Source organism: Temnothorax longispinosus, chromosome 5, assembly GCF_030848805.1.
Source record: "Temnothorax longispinosus isolate EJ_2023e chromosome 5, Tlon_JGU_v1, whole genome shotgun sequence".
Lineage (NCBI taxonomy): Eukaryota > Metazoa > Arthropoda > Insecta > Hymenoptera > Formicidae > Temnothorax > Temnothorax longispinosus.
In genome coordinates this window covers 7,841,801-7,865,538 of record NC_092362.1, presented here as the reverse complement: position 1 = coordinate 7,865,538, position 23,738 = coordinate 7,841,801, and the positions used below count along the sequence as shown (strand labels likewise).

At 32.2% G+C, this 23,738-nt stretch overlaps 1 protein-coding gene across 2 annotated transcripts in view; it reads left to right on the top strand.

Moving 5' to 3' along the window:
* The window catches only part of LOC139813939 (octopamine receptor beta-2R), a 36,967-nt gene extending 13,665 nt beyond the window's left edge, over window positions 1-23,302 (top strand). Inside the window, exons 2-4 of one of the 2 annotated variants that reach the window (XM_071779832.1) lie at window positions 12,678-14,023; window positions 16,889-17,144; window positions 19,016-23,302. In XM_071779832.1, coding sequence (XP_071635933.1) covers window positions 13,029-14,023; window positions 16,889-17,135 — 1,242 coding nt within the window. In that variant the 5' untranslated portion in view covers window positions 12,678-13,028 and the 3' untranslated portion in view covers window positions 17,136-17,144; window positions 19,016-23,302. The remainder of the gene's footprint in view (window positions 1-12,677; window positions 14,024-16,888; window positions 17,145-19,015) is intronic. The other variant, XM_071779831.1, reaches the window with a different exon arrangement.
* Window positions 23,303-23,738: the final 436 nt, after the last annotated feature.

The window sequence follows — 23,738 nt, the reverse complement described above, 5'->3', positions numbered from 1 at the left end:
GTATACTTTAGTATTTTCTTTACTGTTTATTGTTTTTAATAAACAATACACACACACACAGAGAGAGAGAGAGAGAGAGAGAGAGAGAGAGAGAGAGAGAGAGAGACCTTTGACAGAGCATAATAATAAAGTTTTACAGTAATAAAGCTAATAAATTAAATGCTTTATGCTTAAAACAAATTCACGCGTTGACATTAGCTGTTAGATTTTGTATACAACACACATAATATGAAAGATTTGTGTATATACTAAATAATTTATATACATCAAAATTAGTTGATTTAACTTTTATACTTTTGAAAAAATCCACTTATCTAAATTTTACAACAAGCTCTTTTATTATCACAGCTCCAACCACTAGAGTACTAGCCGAGAATTTATATTGCCAGGTTCAGATTTATCGCGAACAAGCTTCGCGCTCCAACTGATATTACGCTCCACTTCCTTAACTGAATCAAACATTGTCATTTCAACTATTGTTGTTGCTCGTGTTACGTAAATTACTACCAATAATAGTCATAATAGCCACTTTCCAGTACCGCGATTATTACACAATTATTATAGTTACCATTAACGTATTAATGATGAATCATACATGTAAATTAAAAATCAATTCATATCAATTTAAAATAAAGCAATATTAAAAAATAGCAATATAAAATTATAGCAATGTTATACTGTGCCGTGTGCCGTACACAGAAATGTTGCAGAGGTGTCATGTAAAAAATTGTATGTATTATACATAATATACACAGAGATATGTATACGCAGAGAGAGAGAGAGAGAGAGGGAGAGAGAGAGAGAGAAAGAGAGAGAATGAGAAGAGAGGAATGAAAGAAAGAGGGAGTGAGAGAGGGAATGAAATAGTGAACGAGTAAGTGAATAAATAAGTGAAAATTGAAGATACTTTGACAAACTTTATTGTTAAAGTATTTGCTCAAAGAAATTAGTTAAATCTAATAAATGAGACAAAATGCAACTAATATGGGATACTCGGGAGAAGTTGTCGATTATTTCCACAAACAAAAAAATTCTGAAAAATCCAATTATTATTTATTTATTGGAATTCTTCCAATTCGAATTCTTTGGAATTTGCGCGTTATAATTAATTACGCGTTTATTTTTTGATCGAGCAGAATTAATAGGTGTTGTTTTTATGCGATTCGGTCGAAACTTTAAGTCTTGTCTCTCGAACCCTTATCATTGCTGATGGAGGGTCCAATCGATATTCGACACCGGGCAGAGTCACTTGGCAATCCGACATTGTGTACACTTTCAGTTAATGATCAAACTACGCGAAATTATGATATTTAAATCCTGTTTGTGCGTGCATAATTATAATAAATTACTACATGTAATGAAATTTTATGACATCACAATGATAGGTAATATAATTGTAAAATTAATCGGAACTTGTCGATTTACATAGTAACGTATATGTAATTACGTCACATTATGGTACTCCAATATGTCCAAGTTAGTATCCATAATACAATTTTTATTCTTTGTATTCACTTTTTCCTCAAAAGAAAAGTTAATATTATAGTCTCTAAGAAGAAGAAAATGTTAATGAGTTAATGAGTTAATGAGTTAATATTAACAAAACGTATAGCAGTATAAGGAGGTACAAATATTCCAAGACTATAAGTATTCTACACCTTTTTACTATAGATTAATAGGTTAATTAGTATATAGAATTGATGCTTTCATATTAAAAATTTCAGGACTGAAATAAAAAAAGTTACCTCAACTATAAGTACAGCTCCTGTATAAATAGAGATTTTACGATTTACGGATTGAAAGATGTGGAACGAATAAAAGTTAACGAGTAGCATTGGCTCGCCCCGTGAAATTTAATCAAGCTATAACGAAGACGTCTTTTTAATGCCTATTGTGTGTGTGTGTGTGTGTGTGTGTGTGTGTGTGTGTGTGTGTGTGTGTGTGTGTGTGTGTGTGTGTGTGTGTGTGTGTGTGTGTGTGTGTGTGTGTGTGTGTGTGTGTGTGTGTGTGTGTGTGTGTGTGTGTGTGTGTGTGTGTGTGTGTGTGTGTAAAACAATGATGCGATTGAATACAGTAGCGGAAAACGAAACGCTAATGTCGCGCATCTCGATGCCGATCTTGGTACTGTTCTGATTGCAACAGTATGAAAACAAACGCGAGTCATAACGCATTCTTCGCTACAGCAATCTTGCCGATGCGACGGTCTCTTGCGTAACCAACATGGCGTTATTCAATTGCAGTGTCTCAAGGTTTCTACCTCAGTGTTCACGCGAACGTTCGAAAATATTCAACATTCCATGCGGCGGCATTTATTATCTCGAACCTCACAAGTCCTACGTTTTCAAGGTGTTTCTTCCCCCGTTTCATAATTCTTTATCAACGATCTGTCGTGTTCAACCTCTGTCGTGTTCAGCCAACACTCAAATCGTGAGAAGTTATTCGGAGCGTGTTTTCTTATAACGAGAAAAAGACAAAGCAGAGGATCGCTTTTTTTTCAAAGAATAGCAGATGAAAATAGTCTCAATAAGTATCTGTCACAGGACTAAGTACTTGTACGTAAAAAGATGAAATAATAAAATTTATGGGAAATGTTATTGTTAGAGAATAACGATAAATTATTTTATGCATAAAAGTGGCGATACGAATGATTTTTTAGACGTAAAGTAGAGATCTTGAATTATAAAGATGTCTAAATATACATATGTATTTAATAAGGTGTTTGAAAAGTTTTCTTACTTGGATTTTATTACGTATATACGTTGAGAAAGGAAAGATACTCTTGATAAGAGGTCTTTTTGGACCTTTGTGGTCCTTTTCTCGTTTTATCATTGACGACACAATACGACACGTTCGTTTGTATGACAGAGAAAATGATCGGTTGTATAAAAATGATATTCTAGCGCGAGACATATGCATCTCCGTGAGTCGCTTCCCTTGGATCGAGTAATGACATTCTATTTATATGATTAAGAACGACCGAAAATAAACAGGCGCATTCGATTATCTATTTTGAGAGCCCGTCAGCTCGAAGGTCGAATTACAAATTTCGTATTCAAGGGTATTAAGCACCACGTACCTCGGTACCCACGCTCGTTAAATCGATCGCTGCCCTACGACGCGCGCGACCTGCATTGCAGCTACTGAATAAGGACGCATACATATAACTAGATTTTTCAATTTCAACGCGTTTTAATTACACTGTTTTGTAAAATACTTGTGTCGCACCATGTAACTATATACTTATCACGTTATAATATACTTTTAAAATCAAATCACGCATAACAAAACGTAATTACCTAATAGATAGATAGATGGTGTATTTTGACAAATTTTTCATTAGTACAACTATTGAAATTTTTTACATGATGCAATTTGTGTCGATGCTAAAAATCAAAACTAATGTCAAACCGATGTTACGTTGCATGTACATGCAGGATTATGTCAGGCATTAAATCTTATTATTTTTGAGCAATTAAATTTGATCAACGAATTTATATTAGGATTTTATTTATTTATTTATATACGACATACGTAAATAATAATCCATATTGTAAATCAATATTCACTAATTGGATTTACATTATGGTCGAATAGTCGTTTATTCATCGTACGTGACTTATTACTGTAAATAATTAAAATAGATTCAGTTTCACGATGTATGTACACATATTTTTTACTTTATGCTGGAGGGTGCGCGCGTCGCGCATTGTATGTGCAATGTATATGTAAGTGCAGTCTCTGCTAATGTGATATTTAAATGTATAATCTTCCAGTAGATATATAAACGTGTAATGTGAGTGTAAAATATAAAGAGTGAGAGCAAGATCGGCCACATTTTTTTCGCATTCGATTTTGGTCATAAAGTAGGTACCAAACGAAAGGTCTCGTCAAGCTGATTACAGATACCCGATAACAGTCACGTCACATCCACGTCGAATCCACGTAATTTCGTCGAATCCACGTCGAATCCACGTAGCAATAACGTACGTGGATCCACGTACTGTTTTTATCGGGTATGTCAGTCTCAGAGTGTACCTATTTACCACTTCTTGCTCGTCAGTTCCATTTGTTCGTTCCTTGGGTTCTTCTGTGTCATTTTTTTGGTTCATCTTCATTGTACGCTGTCCTGTGCCACCACTTTTCGATGGCACCCACCAAGTGCATATGCTGCGATGCGACTCCATTCTACCTCCTCGATTCGATCGAAAATGCTCTGGATATCTCTGGAACGGTAAATAGGTACACTCTGAGACTGACATATCTGTAATCAGCTTGACGAGACCTTTCGTTTGGTGCCTACTTTGTGACCAAAATTGAATGTGAAAAAAATGGGGCCATTTGCCTATGGACACTTGTTCTCACACTTTGCTTACATAATAATAAAATAAAAAAAAGTATCTATATATAAACATCAATACTTACCACCTAATTTTATTTTTTATTTCCAATTGTTTTTACGTTGCAATAATTTTCACTACAAATTAAACTACTATTACAGTATCTGATTTTATACTCTTATTATACTGTATTATATATCCATATAAATCACCAAAAACTTTTATTTTTTATAGTATTATATTATATCTGTTAGTTTATTTAAAATTTATGCACACACTTTGCCAACATATTGAAGAAATTGTTAGCAAAATTAGATAATGTTAGAAATATTTGAACAAGAAATCAATGATAATGTTTTTGACAGCTTTGGAGATATTCAAGCTAAAGATAATAACATTGACAGTCACCATTTGTAAAAAATAAACGAATAATTAATATATAGCCAAGTAACGTAATTGACACTAAAATTTAGAAATCAATATATCTTAATACATGTACATAAATCACTTTTATTCAACTTTTACATGTTGAATTATATGTTTGAAGTTATGGCCACGGAGTATTTTTCACATATAGTCTAATAGCACAATGTTTTCTATAACAAAAAAAATGATTATACAGAAACTACAATATATAAAAAAGCGTTAGTGTTTTATTCATTTACCGATGTTTAAAGTTTAAAGATATATCCTTTTCGAAAACAGTGTCTCATAAGAAAAACTTTATTAAATTTTCTCGACTTAATCTTTCTTAATTATTCATCAATGTTTGGTTGTGTATCACCGGTTTGTATAAAATATCAATTCTGTATAAAATATCAGTTAATAAAATTTGTATTAGCATGATCGAGAGAAATTGCCTATAGATAGCCGCGGGGGAAATCAACAAATTATTAGAAATTACATGTACAACTATATAGCTTACGCCTCTGTTAATATTTCTGCCGTTATAATATAACATCATGTGGCTGCTATCTAGCTATTATCAGTTTTCAAAGTGCGCACAATTTAGTAAAATAAATTGTCTTTCGCAATAAATAGCAAAGTTTGTTGCAAGTAACAATAAATTTGTGCGATAAAAGGCAAATCGAATGGCAAAATACTTTATGTAACGCAATTGAGTAACTAATCGAAAGAATGAAAGAAACGAGAAGCTCTCAGTCGACGAGAAGAGACCTTCTTCATAAAAACGAAGATAAAGATAAAATTATTTATTACAATGCAATGCAATAGATTTGTTAAGATTTGTTGTCATTTTTTCCTGAGGTAAGACATCAAAATGGTTATCTGTAAGCTATATCAAATACCATGAAATTTAATTGCACAAATTGCAATTTAATTGTGCGAAGGACATCGTGTCGCCCAACGTTCATCTATTAGCAATTTTAATCGTAGAAGAAATTTTGCTGAACATCTTACTGAACATCTTAAGACGTTTTCCCAATAATTCTCTCTATCGAAGACGAAGACCGTGACTGCGAACGCAATCTATCGTTAAGCAATCTTGCGAGCTTTGTAACTACGAAACTTTAGAATTTAGTTTTCCAATAAGAGTAACTTCTCTCTCTATTCAAAAAACGTCACGCGTTTCATTAATGTTCACTTGTATATTATAAATCTTCTACTGAATGTTGTGACAACTATATCGAAAGAAAGACAACGTTACATCTACAATAATATACATAAACAATTTATAACAAACATATAAACAGTATATTAAATTTAGAATTGAGAAAAATTATAAGATATATTTTCTAGTTACGCTGTTAAATTTTCGTAACGTCAAATTATACTCAATTTAAATAATTTTTAATTATTCCTAGGTTGCTTCTGAGGTTGCCAGGTTGCCACTGAGCCTACTCAAAATAATGTTAATTTAACTAAACCCCCCAATGGAGTTAAAATAATACTATTTTGAGTTAAAATAATAAATTTTCACACGCATTCTAGTTAAAAATGACAAAATATTTAACTCAAGGTATTGGTATAAATTCCATCCTTTAATATTTACCAATGTAAAAAAATTTGAGTTTTTTACTCTCTTATACCTTGAATCTTTACTATTAAACTGGCTACAGTTATATTTAATACTTTAAATTGCGCAGAATTAATTTTACTTATGCATATGAAATGCATAAGTTTGCACCTTTATGAAAAGCAGGTTGCGCCCTAATAAGTAATATTAGTCAACATCTATGAACGCTACGAATTCACATGACTTTAATTGTTAGTAAAAGCTGTTCTTCAATTTGAAGTTAAGCTTCCTATAATAATAATTAAAATATTTTACGGAATAAATAAATGCAAATGTATAATAAGATTGTGATATTAATTATCCTCTAATGCAACAGTGCTTATTGTTAGTTATTGAATTTATCAAATCTTTATTTAACGATTGCTTTTTTTGGACACAAAATGGATACTCATAACAAGATATTGGACGGCCATCGTATATTATGTATCATATGATGAAGACGAAAACTATATGTAGCAAATAATAAAGCTCGGACATTGCAGCAAGAATTTGGCACGCTTTGCAGTTTGCTGGGCAAGCATCGATTTGTCGTTGCCGCCGTTCTATGCTTTATTGATGAGACATGACCATTTTAACATTCGTGGAAAATTTTAGCCAGACGATCACTACGAAAGAAAACCACGTTCGTAACCAAATTTCGTACAAAAAACATACCACACCCAAACGTCCCCCCTCCCACACACACACACACACACACACACACACACACACACACCCACACACACACACACACACACACACACACACACACACACACACACACACACACACACACACACACACACACACACACACACATATATACATATACACACATTGCCAACATGTGACCAAGCCAGTGCGGAAGCCAGACCCGTCAGTGCTCTTTGGCATGAATTGGCAGCGCACTCGATGCAGAATCACGACAATCCTGGCGTCTCGATCGAAGGTCAGTGTCGCAACAACAAGCTGCATTATTTACGGAAAAGCAAACCCGGTTCGTTCTAAGTAAACGCGCCCGATAAAATTGTTACATAAAATTACTTGAAGAAGCAACAGCGTGTCTTTTGTCTTCTATTGCATAATTGTAGCCTTACTTTTACAAGGACAAAAATCTGTTAAGAGACTAAAATATTTCTTCAACCTTATTGTTACTAAGGGAACTATTACAACTGTCCGGCTCCGATTTGAATTTCCTTTAAGTATGTTGTTAACCCGTTGAGGTCACACCTCCTAAAAATAACGTACAGGTCACATGGGGTCCAATGGACCCCACAACAGTTTCCATTTGCGTTCTTTTTGATGTATCGACTCAAACCTTGAACTGGAATTAATTTATGACTTCCTCTTGATAATCCAATAATTTAAAAAATTTTTTTATGTTAAAAAAACGCGAGAAAAAATTTTTTTTCGAGAAATTTGACTTTTTTTACAAAAATATTCATCAAAATTTTTTTAGATAGAGTAAAAAAACTTTGTGCGTTTTACTCTCAAAATAGTATACTTTTAAGAAAAAAAAAAAAGCCTGGGGTCCATTGGACCCCATGTGACCTCAACGGGTTAAACACAAAAATCCAAAAGACACCTATTTTTTTATAGGCGCTCTAATTATCTTTAGGGGGTGAAACACCCCTTCGAAAAATACAAAGTGTAGCGCTGCGACATAGATATACAGTGATTTTCAGAGATATTCGGCCCGAAAAAGAAAAACCGATTTTTTCGAAGGGGTGTCTCACCCCTTAAAGATGAATTAGAGCGCTTATAAAAAAATAGATGTCTTTTAGATTTTTATGTTTAACAACATATTTAAAGGAAATTCAAATCGGAGCCGGACAGTTGTGGTAGTTTTCTTTTAGTCACACACATGTTTTATAGAAATAAATAATAAAACAATGTTTAACGATGTTATATAACAATAATGTAAACAATATATGTATAGTAATAATTAACAGAAAAGGTTTTATCTTGATATGTTTGTAAAGCTCCTTGCACAATGCCAGGCAACAGGCAATAGGAACAAGAAATAACAAAAAAATCGTTAATTACCCTAAATACCCTAATTAAAACCTAAAAAATTTGAATGCTATGATTGGTTGGCAACAGGCAATACGCACAGAATTTCCAACGTGACGGAAACTCTGTGTCTATTGCTTGTGTCACTGTTTATTCTGCATTTATACATGATTTCTGATTTCTATTCCCTGTTCCTATTGCCTAGCATTTGTGCAAGGGGCTTCACTGAGAATTTATTTCACGAGCTCATTACGGTCAACATTATTATATTGTATATGTACATATGTATATCGCATGACGATTGTGTGTGTGTGTGTGTGTGTGTGTGTGTGTGTGTGTGTGTGTGTTTGTAAAAAGAGATGGAAGAACGGATTAAAGCAGGCCTTTTGAAAGATTTTGATACATTCAATGATATTAGAATAAAATAAACAAAAATAAATAAACTCTAAAAAAGAATGTAACTAATAAAAAGGAAATAAAATAAACAAATTTAAAAGTATTTCTTACATCTGCATTTTTCTGTACATGTTAATAAAATCGTGTAATAAATCAATGTGCTATTTTCGCTGAAACGACGAAATATGCAAAGGACCAGCGGGAGAAAAAATTCTGAGCTAAAATGACGATTCTTATATTGTTGGATGACTTATTTATGCTATTCACGTTTCGGGAGGGTTTCGGCGTACATGATGCGAATCGCGTATTAAGCGTACGTATCCCTCGACGGTTGCCCTGACAAATTGCGAAGACCACAATACCATGCTTGTAAGCGTACGCTTGCTTAAAAAAGAAACGAGAGAATCAGCAACGAAATTTTTCGGTAGGTATAACGTGGCGCGTTTCATGGCACAAGCAAAATTTTTATAGTATATTTTTTTGTGGACCGAGAGTCTTTTTTTAATTTTGTAAGGTACGGTATATTTTGACGCTTGAAGACAAAATTATATGTATATTACGGGAGTGATCCTCATTACACATAAGTTATTTAAAAAATTTTTATTGAGCAACTCTCAAATTGAGAAATATCACATTCAAAAAAAGTTCGCAGACAAATAAAAAATAATTCACCGTATCTCAGAATTTAGAAACAAATATAAGCATCCAAAATATATATATTACTAAGAAAGAAGAAAATTTAGTAATATATCTATATCTTAATGTTTCAAAATTAAATTATAATAATATATTGTAAGATAAATTACAATATATAGATAATTTATGAAGAAAGAAATTATAATATTTAGTAAAAATATTTAATATAATAATTTTTTTGTATTTTAGGAATTCTGTTGGCTTATTAAATTATTCAAGCAGTTTGCCCATGCACAAACTATTCGAGCCTACACGTAAGCCTTATTGAATAGGTAATAGGTGGTTGCTGATAAATTTAGACGTTTTTGATTGATATATGACGTTCCGACGAAACAATAATCCAATTGATTAGTTTTGTAAGGTCTCGATAAAGTTTTACGCGTGACTATATACGAAATCGCATTAGTACCGATACAAACGCTCGAAAATGCTAGAAATTCTCATTATGCTGAAAGCGGTAAGATACGAGACCGACTCATCATTGATCTTTCGAATTCTGAGGTCTGCCCTTGGCCAGTCTTAGCGTCGAGAATTCTACTTATATTTAATAGACGCCTGTGTGCGATTTACATGCTCGGCATCGTTACGTGATGCGATTCTCTACCGCATAAACGAGATATGCACTCCGATTCTTCTTATAGGTATGTATTCATATATGTAGAATTTTGTCAAAGATACTGAAAAATAGAAATTTTTTCCGCTGCTAGTATCAATAGTAGAATCGAATGGCTACTTCTGCTCAGGCAGCAGGTACAATATTCGCCAACAATTTCTCTATGCAATTTTTGATAAAGCGATGTAGCACACTATTACTATTACAGCCATTTATGCCATATGATGAGAAAGAGAGAGAGAGAGAAAAAGAGAGAGAGATATCACTCTTCTATCACGTTAATAACAATTTAATTAATTAATTAAAATTATAATATAATCTTATATTTTTTAATATTTAATTTTCCAATCTTGTCCAATCTTACGCTTCTCTAGCTCTCATTGTATTAAAAACAAATTTTGTAGCTGAAGAAAGGTGCATGAAAGTGATCGATAGATATATAACATATAATAACATATGTATATTAGTATTAAAGTAAAATTTGATTCTCTTTATTAATCTTTTGCGTACCACCTGTTGATTTTCATTAATATATTACACTCGTTAGCGCGGTACTCCATATATATAAATTTTCATTTAATAACATCGTTTACAGTAATATATTATTTATGTACGCGCGTATGTGTTTACCTTTTTATCTTTACAATTAAACCGTTATATAAATCATTATTCAAATTACATTATCGCGATCACAATTAAATTTTTCTAATTAAATTTGCAACTTGAGAGCCATATATTGATGAATCATATAAATATTGAAACTGTACTTGGTATCATATATTTTTATATTAAAACAAAGCATGCAATAACTTTATTAATTTTATTTGTTCACACACACACACACACACACATCTTCAATCATTTTTCACATAAAGCCGACAAGTCTATAATTTGATCACAATTCTCTCTTATTTCGTGCGAAAAACAAGAGTTACTGGAAAAAAATGCAAATTATTATAATTAAATCATACAAAGTTCTGTCATCGCCGAAAAATTGCTCTACAGTAATTATACAATTGAAAAAAATATGATGGTTAAAAGTTGGAACAAAATTGAAATAAACCTATTACCGCCGCGTAAAGTGAAATATTGCTACTCGACTAAAACTTTGTTTGTCTTTATAAATTGGTCAATAGTGCGTTGTCTTTTAACATAATGATTATTTTTTCTTCATTCGGTGTGTCTTCTCTCACCGCGTTCTTGATATTTCGACAATATTAACAGTATTAGTTTATTCAAGAATAAAAATTGCATCTCTTTGAGTGGTAGCTTTTTTCTCGGTCTTTTTTCTTCATGGCCGACCAACGCTACTGCTGGAATAATTGACCTAAATATACCGCAAAAATAGCGGATCATAAATTACATGGGCTCGACGAGAGTGCACTTGACACAGCACTGTCGCCACACGACTACTATGTCGGAGAAAGAGACAAAAAGATGCAAAGAGGGAAGAGAAAGAGGAACAGTGACTGAGAAAGATGTAGGGGAGAGAAAAAGAAATAGGGAAAGAGAAGAGAGGACGTTCTATTGAAGGTTGCCAGCTCTCTTCCGACGTGTCCTCATTTTAAGTAGAAACGAATGGAAAACTGCCGTACCAGTTGATATGCGAATCTGGAAGGAATACAGCAATCGAAGAGTCTATACGCCGAAGGCTCGCATATGAATCGTCTATTACATCCAAGTTTATTTATAAGTTATACGATATCTATGGTTTACATCACAATTGTGAGCAAACTGAGCAGACTATCTAAAGAAAAGATGGACAGGATTGTGAAAACATTTTAAGATATAGGATTTTTATCTTAAATCGATAAATTTATAGCATAAACCTTTAAATGTATACATCTTAAATGCATCTTAATGTTAAATTATTATTTGATAGATGTGTGTAAAGTTAAAAAAATGTAATCATGTACAAATTATTAAGATGTAAATTGTGTAAAAATATCAAACTATACTCTTTCTTTCTTATGTTACTATTTTGTATTTATTTTTTATTTCATTATTGCAATACCAGTCATTGAATTTTTTCCTGCGTAAAAAATTACTTTATTTTTATTTTGTTATGCAGAAATATCACATAGGTAATTATAAAATTTAGTCCAATAGAGATAATCCAGATAACTACTCATTTTTGCAGTGCTCAATTTATGAAAAATATATTCATAATGTATTAGCTTCAGATATAAAATAATTACAGAAAATGTTAAGAAAAAGTCTTTAGATGCTGTAATATTAAATTAAATAAACAGCTTCTCAACTTAACGTTAATATTGACATCATTTGTTGCGAGAAAATGTGTCAAATAATATTGTGTGGTAGTATATTATATATATAAAAATAATGAAATATCTCTCGAATGTTTTGAAACAAAATGTTCATTGTTGCCATACAACTTTATACCGATTATTCTGTTTAAATTACACACATATATCTTGCAGTTAATCTCCAAACACATTCTAATGAAAAGAATATCTTCTCTGTAATATGCAATATGTTTGCGAACGCTTATACATCTACTCGCTAGAATTGCGATAGCGATAGCGATAGCAGATTTAAAAATTGTTTTGTTGATTTTCTTAAGAATGTTTCTGTTTTTCATTTACAGATTCCGAAGAGTATACGTATATATGACGACATAGTAGCATCGCCAAAGCATTGTTGCGAGCTTGTTTGCGTTCCTTTCGAATAAGTATACACTCTTCGTATACACCTCGTAAAGACCTGAGCGATCGCGCTGGCTGCAGGAGCTCGGAGACAAGACGTGAAAAAGCGATCTTCCCCCTTGCTCGAATCGAAAATGAACGCCCGTCAGATGTGTCAACTAGTCGGGACTTCCGTCACCTAAATAATTTTCCTAAAACTCTTCGACCGAGAGGAGAAAAACTAAAGTATTATAGAGGACGGTCAACGCTCAGTGTAGACTAGGATTCAGCCGCCAACTCGCCTTTGGGCGAGCATGACCGCGGAAACGACGTTTGATCCGGCGGAGATTTCCTCGTTCGACGTGACACCACTATTGGACGTCACTTCGACCGAGGAGAATCCTTATGGCAATAATACCGAGGTGAATGCGGTGGCGGTCAACTGGTCAGACATGCCTTCGGCAATCGTCAAAGTCTGCATCCTCGGTTCGATTATCGCCACGGCGCTGTTCGGTAATCTGCTGGTGATGGTGTCCGTGATACGGCACAGAAAGCTACGAATCATCACCAACTACTTTGTGGTCTCGCTAGCACTGGCGGATATGCTGGTGGCAATGTTCGCGATGACCTTCAACGCTAGCGTGCAGGTGACCGGCAGATGGCTTTTCGGCTATTTTATGTGCGACGTCTGGAATTCCTTAGATGTCTACTTTAGCACTAGCTCGATACTCCATCTGATGTGCATCTCGGTGGATCGATATTATGCGATCGTGAAGCCACTCAAGTATCCCATTAACATGACGAAGAGAGTGGTGGCGTTTATGCTACTGGCCTGTTGGGTGTCGCCGGCCATCATTTCCTTCGTGCCGATCTTCTGCGGCTGGTACACTACGGAAGAAAACAGCGTGCACAGGCACAAGCATCCAGAACTCTGCGAGTTTAAGGTCAACAGAATATACGCTATACTGTCATCAAGCATATCCTTCTGGATACCGTGTACCATCATGGCGGTCACATACTTTGCTATATTTAAAGAGGCTAACAAGCAAGAGAAGCAGATGCACAGCAGAATGGGCAATGCCATGTTGCTCAGTCACAGACCAAGTAAGGATCTTAATAATTTAAATGGAGAACTAAACAGTGCCGGATCGTCAAAAACATTAACTTTAAATGAGATCAACACCGAGCATTTACACACCCCCACGAAAGATAAACATATGATGAAGATGAAGAGAGAACACAAAGCGGCAAGAACGCTGAGTATCATTATGGGTACCTTCATCCTTTGCTGGTTGCCATTTTTCCTTTGGTATGTGCATTCAAGTTCTTTTAATAAAACATGTATGTGTGTCAATGTGCTCGTAATTGATTAATTCTAATGTGTATTTTTAACCCTAACGGATTACTCTCTTAATTTGATAGATGACAATCGATAGATTTATCAATATTTTATTTAATATTTTATTTATGTTTAATTATACATATTAGTAAAATGTTTGTTTCTTTTTAACGTATATAAATACAACTTTTTATACATACAGAGTGATCTATTATTAACGATGATATCGGAAAAGTGACGATTCTAAATCAGATAAAAAGTCAAAGATGTAACAATTTTTCAATGTAAGGCATTGTTTTTAAGAAAATCAATTGCAAAAAACTTGGAAATATTTTTAGTCACTTTCGAAAGATATTTTTTAACTACATTACAATATATAAATTATCCAACGTATTTCAATGTGTATTGACTATCAAAGTATAAATTAACAAATTTAATTATAAAAAATGTTGCTATAAAAGCTACTTGTAACATGTCAAGAGAAATTATTTTTTCTATTTAATCGGATATTTTAATTTTATGTATACATATTTTAATAAAAGGCAAATGAGGGTAATTGAGTAAGAGAATGAGACAGAAAGAGAGAGAGAGAGAGAATTGTTGTTGAATTAAATTTATCAATTTGTAACCCGTATTATACAAATTAGACAAATTGAAAGCAGAAAAGGATATTTTCAATTTACCAGTTTCGTCATTTAATTTTTTGAAAAACAAAATTATCCCTATTCACTCCAACGTTTTTTTCGCCCCAATAATCCTCCAACCATGCACTTTCGAGTCCCACGTGTTTTTTATAATGTTAATAGCTTTGAAAAATTCCCCCAAAATTATTATAATATCTTTGTACCTTCGACTAAAAATCAATGTAAAGAACATTTGGAAATCATTTATTTAAATATTTTTTTACAACAATTATATGTTGACAAACACACGTTACGACTCCTTTTACTTAAAAAATCATAACTCACGAACAAATTGACGAAGCTTAATGAACCAAAACGCAAATTAAAGCTAAAAGTAGTGCAAATAAGAAAAAAAATATGAGATAATTATTAATTAAATAGGAATACTTAATTTCGTCGCCGCAAATTTGGTAATTTTTAAATGGTACAGAAGGACTTTAAGAACTTAAAGAATGCTAGAAAAAGAATTTTTGAATAAGAAAAGGCGAATTTGAAGTGTGACAGATATTTTTTATGTAAAAAAATTAATTTTTTTTTATAATTGTAGCTTCTCCCCATCTCTTCCACCTGCCTCTGAGCCATAATAGACCTCTGTGGAATGTTAAATTTTTTTTTTAACGACAAAAATATTTTAAATACGGTTAAATTATACACAAAAATAGATTTTTATCGAAAAAAATGCTCATTTACCTTTCACACAACACTGACGTAATCCTCCAACCGTGCACTTTCGTGTCTCACCGAGATTTTGATTGTTTCCCGTTTCGAGAGTAAATGAGCTAGGACTTTGAAATTTTTACCTGAGGTTCCCTGCCACAATAACTTTTTTCCGGCGTGGAGGGGATTCTCCCACGATCATTTGTTTTCCGGAACAAACGATTGTTAGAAATTCGTGGGACACAAAAGGCATGGTTGGAGCGAATAGGGTTATAAAAAGTATTTATCTAACATTTTTGATTTATTTTTCTTGTACCCTTTTTAATTATACCATCATTAACAGATTACTTAATACAAAATTTAATAATAAGAAACAGAATTTAAATTATATTTTTTTAAGGAATTTATTTTTTATTAGAGATACAAAACAGTCTTACAGGAACTTAAAAAGCGCATCAAGTTGCTTAAATGTAACCCTCTAGCTGCATACGTGGGTCTACGGCGTCCATGCCAAAACAACGTCTGCTTGTAACTTGAGAACCAGCAATCCTGCCTATCTGGCTCCCCCCCTCTAAAAAAAGTAGGTGGGGGAAGGAATCCAAGGACCCAAAGCCACTTCGAAAGATAAACATATCGCTGAATGCCGAGCGAGTCAAATCTCGCACGGACGTCTCAGACCCAGGTATACACTCGACATAGTCTTTATCTGTCAGTAACAATGTTGCAATTATTTATGATAAATGTAATTGTTTTTGGACAAAACAATGTTTCTTTAAAAGATTTTGACAAATAGTTGCTTCTCTAGTTTAGTTATTCCCAAAAAATGGAATTTCGGACGGCGACCGAAGCTCGGTGGACGAATTTTTTTCAACATATTCTACATATTGTATCATAAAATTGTAATAAATTATTTAAAAAGTCATATACGCCATATTATATATAATTTTATCTTTAATTTTTTATTTATCAACTATGTTCTCTACCTAAAAAGTACTATTTTGACCCTCCTGAATAATTCAACTTTTTTGAAGATATCAATTTGCACTATTTTTCTTCTTGAACACTTATCTTTGAAGTAAAAAACCTTAAAAGAATTTTTTATATTGCATAGAAAAAAATTACAAAGTTTTAAAGAAATCCATCTCTTTCCTTTATTCTTATTCAAAGTTTATTAAAAATAAAATATTAAATAAACGATGTTTATCAAAATGATTATAAAATCGTCAACTACAATGTTGACAGATGTTTTGTGAATTTTTTCAGATTTTTAACATACTTTAAAGTAGGAAAAATAATGTCGGACGCGACAGACCCACGTATGCAAGGTCCCAAAAAAAGGTACACAGCTGGAGGGTTAAAACAAGTGTTAAGTTTGAATAAAATAGCTTTCATATTTCCCATTGCTCTCGAGATTTGAGTTTAAAAATAATTAATCTTCTGTCTTTGTATTTACAACATTTGTATATAGACAAATAATTAATAATTCAATTGTTAGGTACGTCATTACAGCGCTTTGCGGCGAGACTTGTCCGTGTCCCAACGTCGTGATTGCGATTCTATTTTGGATTGGGTACACGAATTCAGCATTAAATCCATTGATCTATGCGTATTTTAATCGCGACTTTCGAGAAGCGTTTAAAAATACCCTGCAGTGCGCTTTCTGTTCACTCTGTAGACGAGAACCATCGGATCTCGAAGCGCTGGATTTTCGTCGGCCATCCCTCAGGTACGATCTGGTCTGACAGATTAAAGTATGCATTTCATTTCATGGCATTTTTCTTTCAAAACTTTATTACATACAATGCTACTACGTATGTCTCTCGATAAATTAAAGTTGCCCTTGATACATTCCAAATTAATTAAAGTAAGGTAGTTAATATTATATTTATAAAATTATAACTTTTTGACTTCGCTGCATGGGATATTTTGGCATATTATAACTACGATATGTGACGTGTTGGAGAAGCTCCATTGCAATCAAAATTAAGTATGTTATTAAAATATTCAAACCTCAAAAGAAATTTATTGTGTCGGTTATGATTAAAAAGATATTGATGATTGACATAGAATCTATTGTGTCAAAGTTGCGACTTATATGTATATAGACCATTATAGATCTATGTGAAATCTTTTTTGATCATGTTATTCTCAAACTCTTAAAGATTTTTCAAGGCGCTGAATACCAATCTGATGTCAAAGTTGATGAATTCAAAATGGTCAAATTTTTACTTTTGATATTGACTCCGTTATTTTGAATTTATCATCTTTGACATCAGATTGGTATTCACCGACCTGAAAAATCATTAAAAGTTTGAATAATATAATCAAAAAACATTTCACAGAGATTCTCAATGACCTATGTAAGCCGCAACTTTGCGATGCTCTATATGTCTAGACTCTATGTCAATCATCAATAACCCTCCAACCATAATCGATAAAACAAATTTTTTTTAAGAGCTGAAAGTCCCAACAACGTACTTAATTTTGATTGCAATAAAACTTGTTCAACACTTCACATATCGTGTAGTTATAATATGCCAAAATACAATAAAGTAACTCTTTTTGCAACTATTTGCAAATTTTTCGAAATTATGACGTGATAGAGCAATTTGGCAAACGGGATCGTATTCAGCACCCCAAAAAACTATGGGAAACGATTATTCTCGTTCTTGTGCTCGAAAAAAAGTAATTTTTTGTTGAACAGTGTAATAGAAGAGTAAAGATAAAAAATGCAGGATAAGTTGAGTATAAGTTCGAATTTATTACGAAAACGTTATATTCGCAGTTCTAAGAAACGATCTCGTTAAACTCATAAGTTAAACCTAATTTAATCCGCGTGGATGTATGGCGTCATGTATCTCCATTTTCATTCCCTGCGCCAATTACTCCATTAGTCTGTTCAATTACATGTACTGCGTATCTCGCACGAGCTGCATCCGCAATGTTGCGCGACGATGATTGAACTGACAACTATATGAGAATCAAAAGATACTAAACGGAATGATTACCTTTCTATTACACAACAAATGTTTTTGATGCGCTAGTTTTTGTTTGAAACATTACGTAATATTAAAACATGATAATTCTTTTACTTATAAATCTGTCTATTTGGCTTGATTAATTTGGTATATTAGTATACTGTTTTAGATTGGAAATTTAGCTGTAAATAGACAAATAGACAAAGAATATTAAATTTCTTTATTATTATACCTTATACGGTATAATACGTTACGATGTACATGAATCTTTTTACCAAGTTATATTGTTTTAATTTGTTCAGTTTTAGTATCGAATAAAGTAGAATAATTATACTTAATACTATTATTTTTTTATGCTTATACAGAATTATTAAAAGGATATGGAATGCGCAAATGTTATTTATCCATTGCATACAAAATGGCCCACGTACAGTGCCATCTTGTATGTAGGATAAGTAAAAGCTAATAGCAAAAAGACTTACTAAAAGATTAGTTTATTTCAAGTTTTTTTAACACACACACAACTCACAATCAGTTATACATATATATTATCGAAATATTATCCAATCATTAATATCAAACAAATCCGTTTATGTTGATTTTACCGAAGAAGTAACTTTGGATTTGCTTCATTTTGTTTTCAGATACGACGATCGCACCAAGAGCATATACTCAGAAACATACATAAAGCACATTGATCGACGAAGATCAAGTGAGTTTGGCAGCAGTCTTTGAGACGAAACAATGTTCCCAAGGTTCTAAGCGATTGCAAGAAATACATGTCTCTGTATAGACAACACTCACATACGTATCATATATAAATGCGCGCGTGCGCCAATTTAAACATGATCATACATACGCACAAAATACACACACACACAAACACACACACACACGCACGCATACACATAATCCTGCCGAAACATTATCCTCCACCACTTTGCCAAATAAACGAAAACGAAGAGGATAGAGAAGAATTCACCGTTTTTTTTTTTCACGGTGACTATAAACACGCGCGAATATACCGGATATATCTCGCATAAAGTTCGAGACACGCATGTATACATAGATTATGTCGTATTGCCAAAGTTAGATTTTTAAGCTTTCATAGCCAATGAAAAGTATGTCGTGCTTCGTGAGGATCAATAAAATCGTGCCTGTGGAGGAACGAAGGAGATTCCGACTGAACGACAAACTTTGCTGAACACTTTGCGAGAGAAGAGACGTACCGCTTTTGCGAATATTTGGTAGGATATCTGAACAGATATAACTTTGAAAAGCTACGATAGAGAGCCCACAGTCCTGTAAATCTCTTAATGTATTTTCTTTCAAGTCGAAGATGTAGCTCTTTTCCCTCTTCGATGGCTTCTTTTTTATCTGAATTTCGCGGTTTTACTGACAGAATTGCTTTTCCTTTATAATGCTATATTACGATGATTCCTGCAATATATATTTCCTGCAATAAATTTATTCTATTTTTGAGAAACAATCTGACTTGACTAGTTATGAAATATTTATATTTATATTACAGGACGTTTTATGATTAGATGTGTATATCAGGACAATAAAAATAATTCACTTTTATAAAAATATATGCATACACGCATAGAAAAATTGAAATGAGAATACGATTAATTCTATAACAACAATACTCATTTATAAATATAAAATAAGTAATGATATACATACATTTATTTAACTTAATTCAATGTATTATTTATTAATTCTCTATTTAAAATGATACATATTCACAATAATCCTATAAGTATATGTTATTGTTTAAGTATCGTTTTTTGTGGTTAACGTATCGTTTCGAGCAAATTGTTAAATTAAACAAATATTACTATAGTTTTAAACTTAATAAAGTAAAAAAAAGTGTGTGTGAGAATTATATGTTATTAAAAGAGAAAAAGATAGATACGGAATCCAGATACCGTTTCAATAAGAATTAGTTAATCCGACACTAGTCAATACATATGAATACATATATGAAGATTTATTATGTTGAATCCATACGTCTCTCTTTAGATCGCGATCAAACGAATGAGATTATTTGATTATTTTTGTTTTGGGTATATAATAAGTTGTGGAATCCCCACGTTGAATTTTACCTTTGTAATTCCGGTCAAGTTCCAATCGGCTGGCATTATGCCATGTACGTCTCTCATAACTGAGATACTGATAATGTTGTATTTCAAGATTATAAAGGATAATGTTCTATTAGAATTGGTCTATACACAATCCTGCAACTAAGATTTAAAAACATATTTTTAAGTAGCTAAATATTAATTTGTGAATTATGTCTTTAAAAATTTTAGTTGAGCAATGATTGCATCAACAGTTAAGTGCATAAACTGGTACTTGTGGTATATACATGGATACATATATATTATAACATTACATTGTATTTTTATAACTTGTCGAAAAAGTATAATCTTTGCTAATTCAATTATTGCGTTACACTTTAGTTATGAATATCAAAAGTTGCTTTTAACCCAATTATAGCCATTGCAAACATGAAGTTTTTGCCAATTTATTTCACTGTTGATTTTATTAATATCTCATCGGCATTGATACTACGAAATTAACATGTTATAAATAATATAATTAAAAACTTTCTCAGGACTGTAATTGTTATGGATGAAATCTTTAAACTTTCGATTATTATTTTCTGCTATACAGAAAAGGCTATGTAATTGGTATAACGACAAGTCACAACAACAGTATTGTCGAGAATATATTAACACGAAAACGAATTATATCGTGACGTATTGTGAACGCAACTCGGCGATTTGAGCATCTAATTTTTATGTAGGTAATATCAAGATTAATTCGTTCCAAATAATGTTTGTCATTGAACCAAACAGTGTTGAAAAAAACGCAACGTTGTGATTTTTAGTTTTCACAAATATATAAGTAGGTATATGTACAATTGTACATGCTTTCTTTCTCGTTCTTATTGTGATAACTGTTACTTCCAATCGGAGAGAGAAAGAGAGGGGGGAGGGAGAGAGGGAGTGAGAGATAGTTAATTCCTTACTACTTAAGGATTCTCTCATTTGCAAAAGTTACTATTCGGATATGTTGTACTAACAGGATTTACGAGCAAATCGTCGCTAACTCTTGTTAGACAGATTCAGTATTTTCTGTTTCTAAACGGCACGCGAATGTTGATTTCCTTTGATCAAGCGATAAACGAAGAAGAAACGGTTGAAAGAACTCAACTTCCAGAATGGCAAAGTAGCGCTTGTGAGCCTTTATTCGAGTTCAATGAGCATATGCGCATTTATTTATATCTTTTGTTTCTTAGTCGCGTTAATTGTTTTCAGCAAAAATCACATCAATAAGTAACAATATCTCAAGTCCCCGTGATATTCGTAACACCGATCTAGAATCTAGTCATTCAAATATATGTGTAGAATCGATAATAATACAATCTTCAGTAATTGTCGATTAACGTTGTATCTGTGTTTCGCGTCGATCGTCTGGTGACAGTGAAATATTAGCATTAACTTGCCGTTTCACACGTGTATAACAACACGCACGAATAATTACTGCAACATTGGATGATTGGCAATAGCGACGAATTATACAATGTTTTCGATCTTTAGTTGCAGTTACATATTTACAATCGAACGTGGCACAATTATATGTATGTATAATGCCACGCTAATTGTTTTTGCCAATTTTATCGTCACAGTAATTGATTAAAAGAAAATATTTAGTATGTACACTATGTACAGTAAAGAGAAAATGCTCAATAATGTTGTTACTAATAATCTTCGGCTATCGTAAACTTAAGCAGTTTTAATTTTGATCAGAAATGATTAATCGCAATAATAACTTTAATTGGATTATTGAATTTGCTTGTTAAACATTGAAAACTATTGATTGTAATAATAAAATTTCAAATTCAGTTTTATACTTATTGTATAACTAACCGAAATGCTTTAGTTTTGTTTGTTACATTTTGTTATTTAAAAAATTCTTTTTGTCAGTTAAATATCAAATATAATAATTGTAAAAAAGAAATATGGTTACTCATTTCTGATATCGATATTTACACAATCGCCTGTAAGAAACATACATATTTACTATTTCAGTTAAATAACGGGCAATATATGTCGCAACACTGACAAAAAATTTAATCAACGTAATTATCGTAATATAGTATACAACAAAAATATCTGCAAGGCCGGCTACGCAAATTTTGTTTATCTTTATCTTCATTAATAGTTTGCTCGTAAAGAGCAATTATCATTGCGGAAAATGAATCTTCTCTTGCAAGAAAAGAGAACAGAGTCGATGCAACAACGTCACTTTTTCGTATAAATCGCTTGCTGTATTAATGTGATAAAATTTGTATACAGTTTTTATTTTAATTTATTCAATTTGAAATTTGTCTCTATGTCAATTTATGATTTCCTCTAAGTTATTGTATATTTTATATTAAACAATTAATAATTTAAAGCGTCATGTTATACACACATATGCAATTATTATCAAATAATTTTCAAATAATTTACATACTAATTTTATGCTTGTTCTCATAAAATATAGTACTTTCAAAAGGGAAGAGATAAATAATTAATAATTAATATAGAAAGTTTGTTTAGATCATTATATGTATATGATACTATTGTATATGTATGTACATTATTGCTTTTCTTCTGTGATAAAGATTAGGAAACTTGTCGAATTTTATTATTCATTATTGTACATACTTTGTAAATATGTACGTATATTATTTCGTATTCTTTCGTAAGAAAAAGAAAAATAATACTGAAAAGACTAGCTGTGCAATAATTATACTGAAAAATGTATTGTTCTGTTTTGATAACTATTTCTTAGTTCTAAAGGCGTATTAACAATCAAATATAATGTATCGATCGTAAGACGTGTAAGCTATAGACAAACGATATAAGAAGAAATTAACGCATTTTGTTCTATTACCTTTTTATCTGTTATGTCGCAACGTGGTATCGCGCGCGCGGTTAACACAGTAATAATATCATCAATTTATTTGTTCGATTTCTTCGTATTATTTTTTGGATTTTTACTTCTGTTGGAAAGAAAAAAAAAACAATATAAGAAAAATGCAATCACTAAGCAATAAGGTAAATCCAGATTATGCCTGTTTATGTATAGGCCTGAAAAATCATTTATTATATTTGGAAGATAATTTATTTGCAAGGCATATTTTAATAGTATTTTATCTAGGACATATCAACGCCACGTTGCGAGAAAATGTGCACAAATATTTTGTACGTATAAATAATAACGATTTCTCTCTTGCACATCTTGTAAAATATACGCATTACAGAAAAATTCCTAAGAAGCATGTTGAGTGAATCACAAATTAATTGT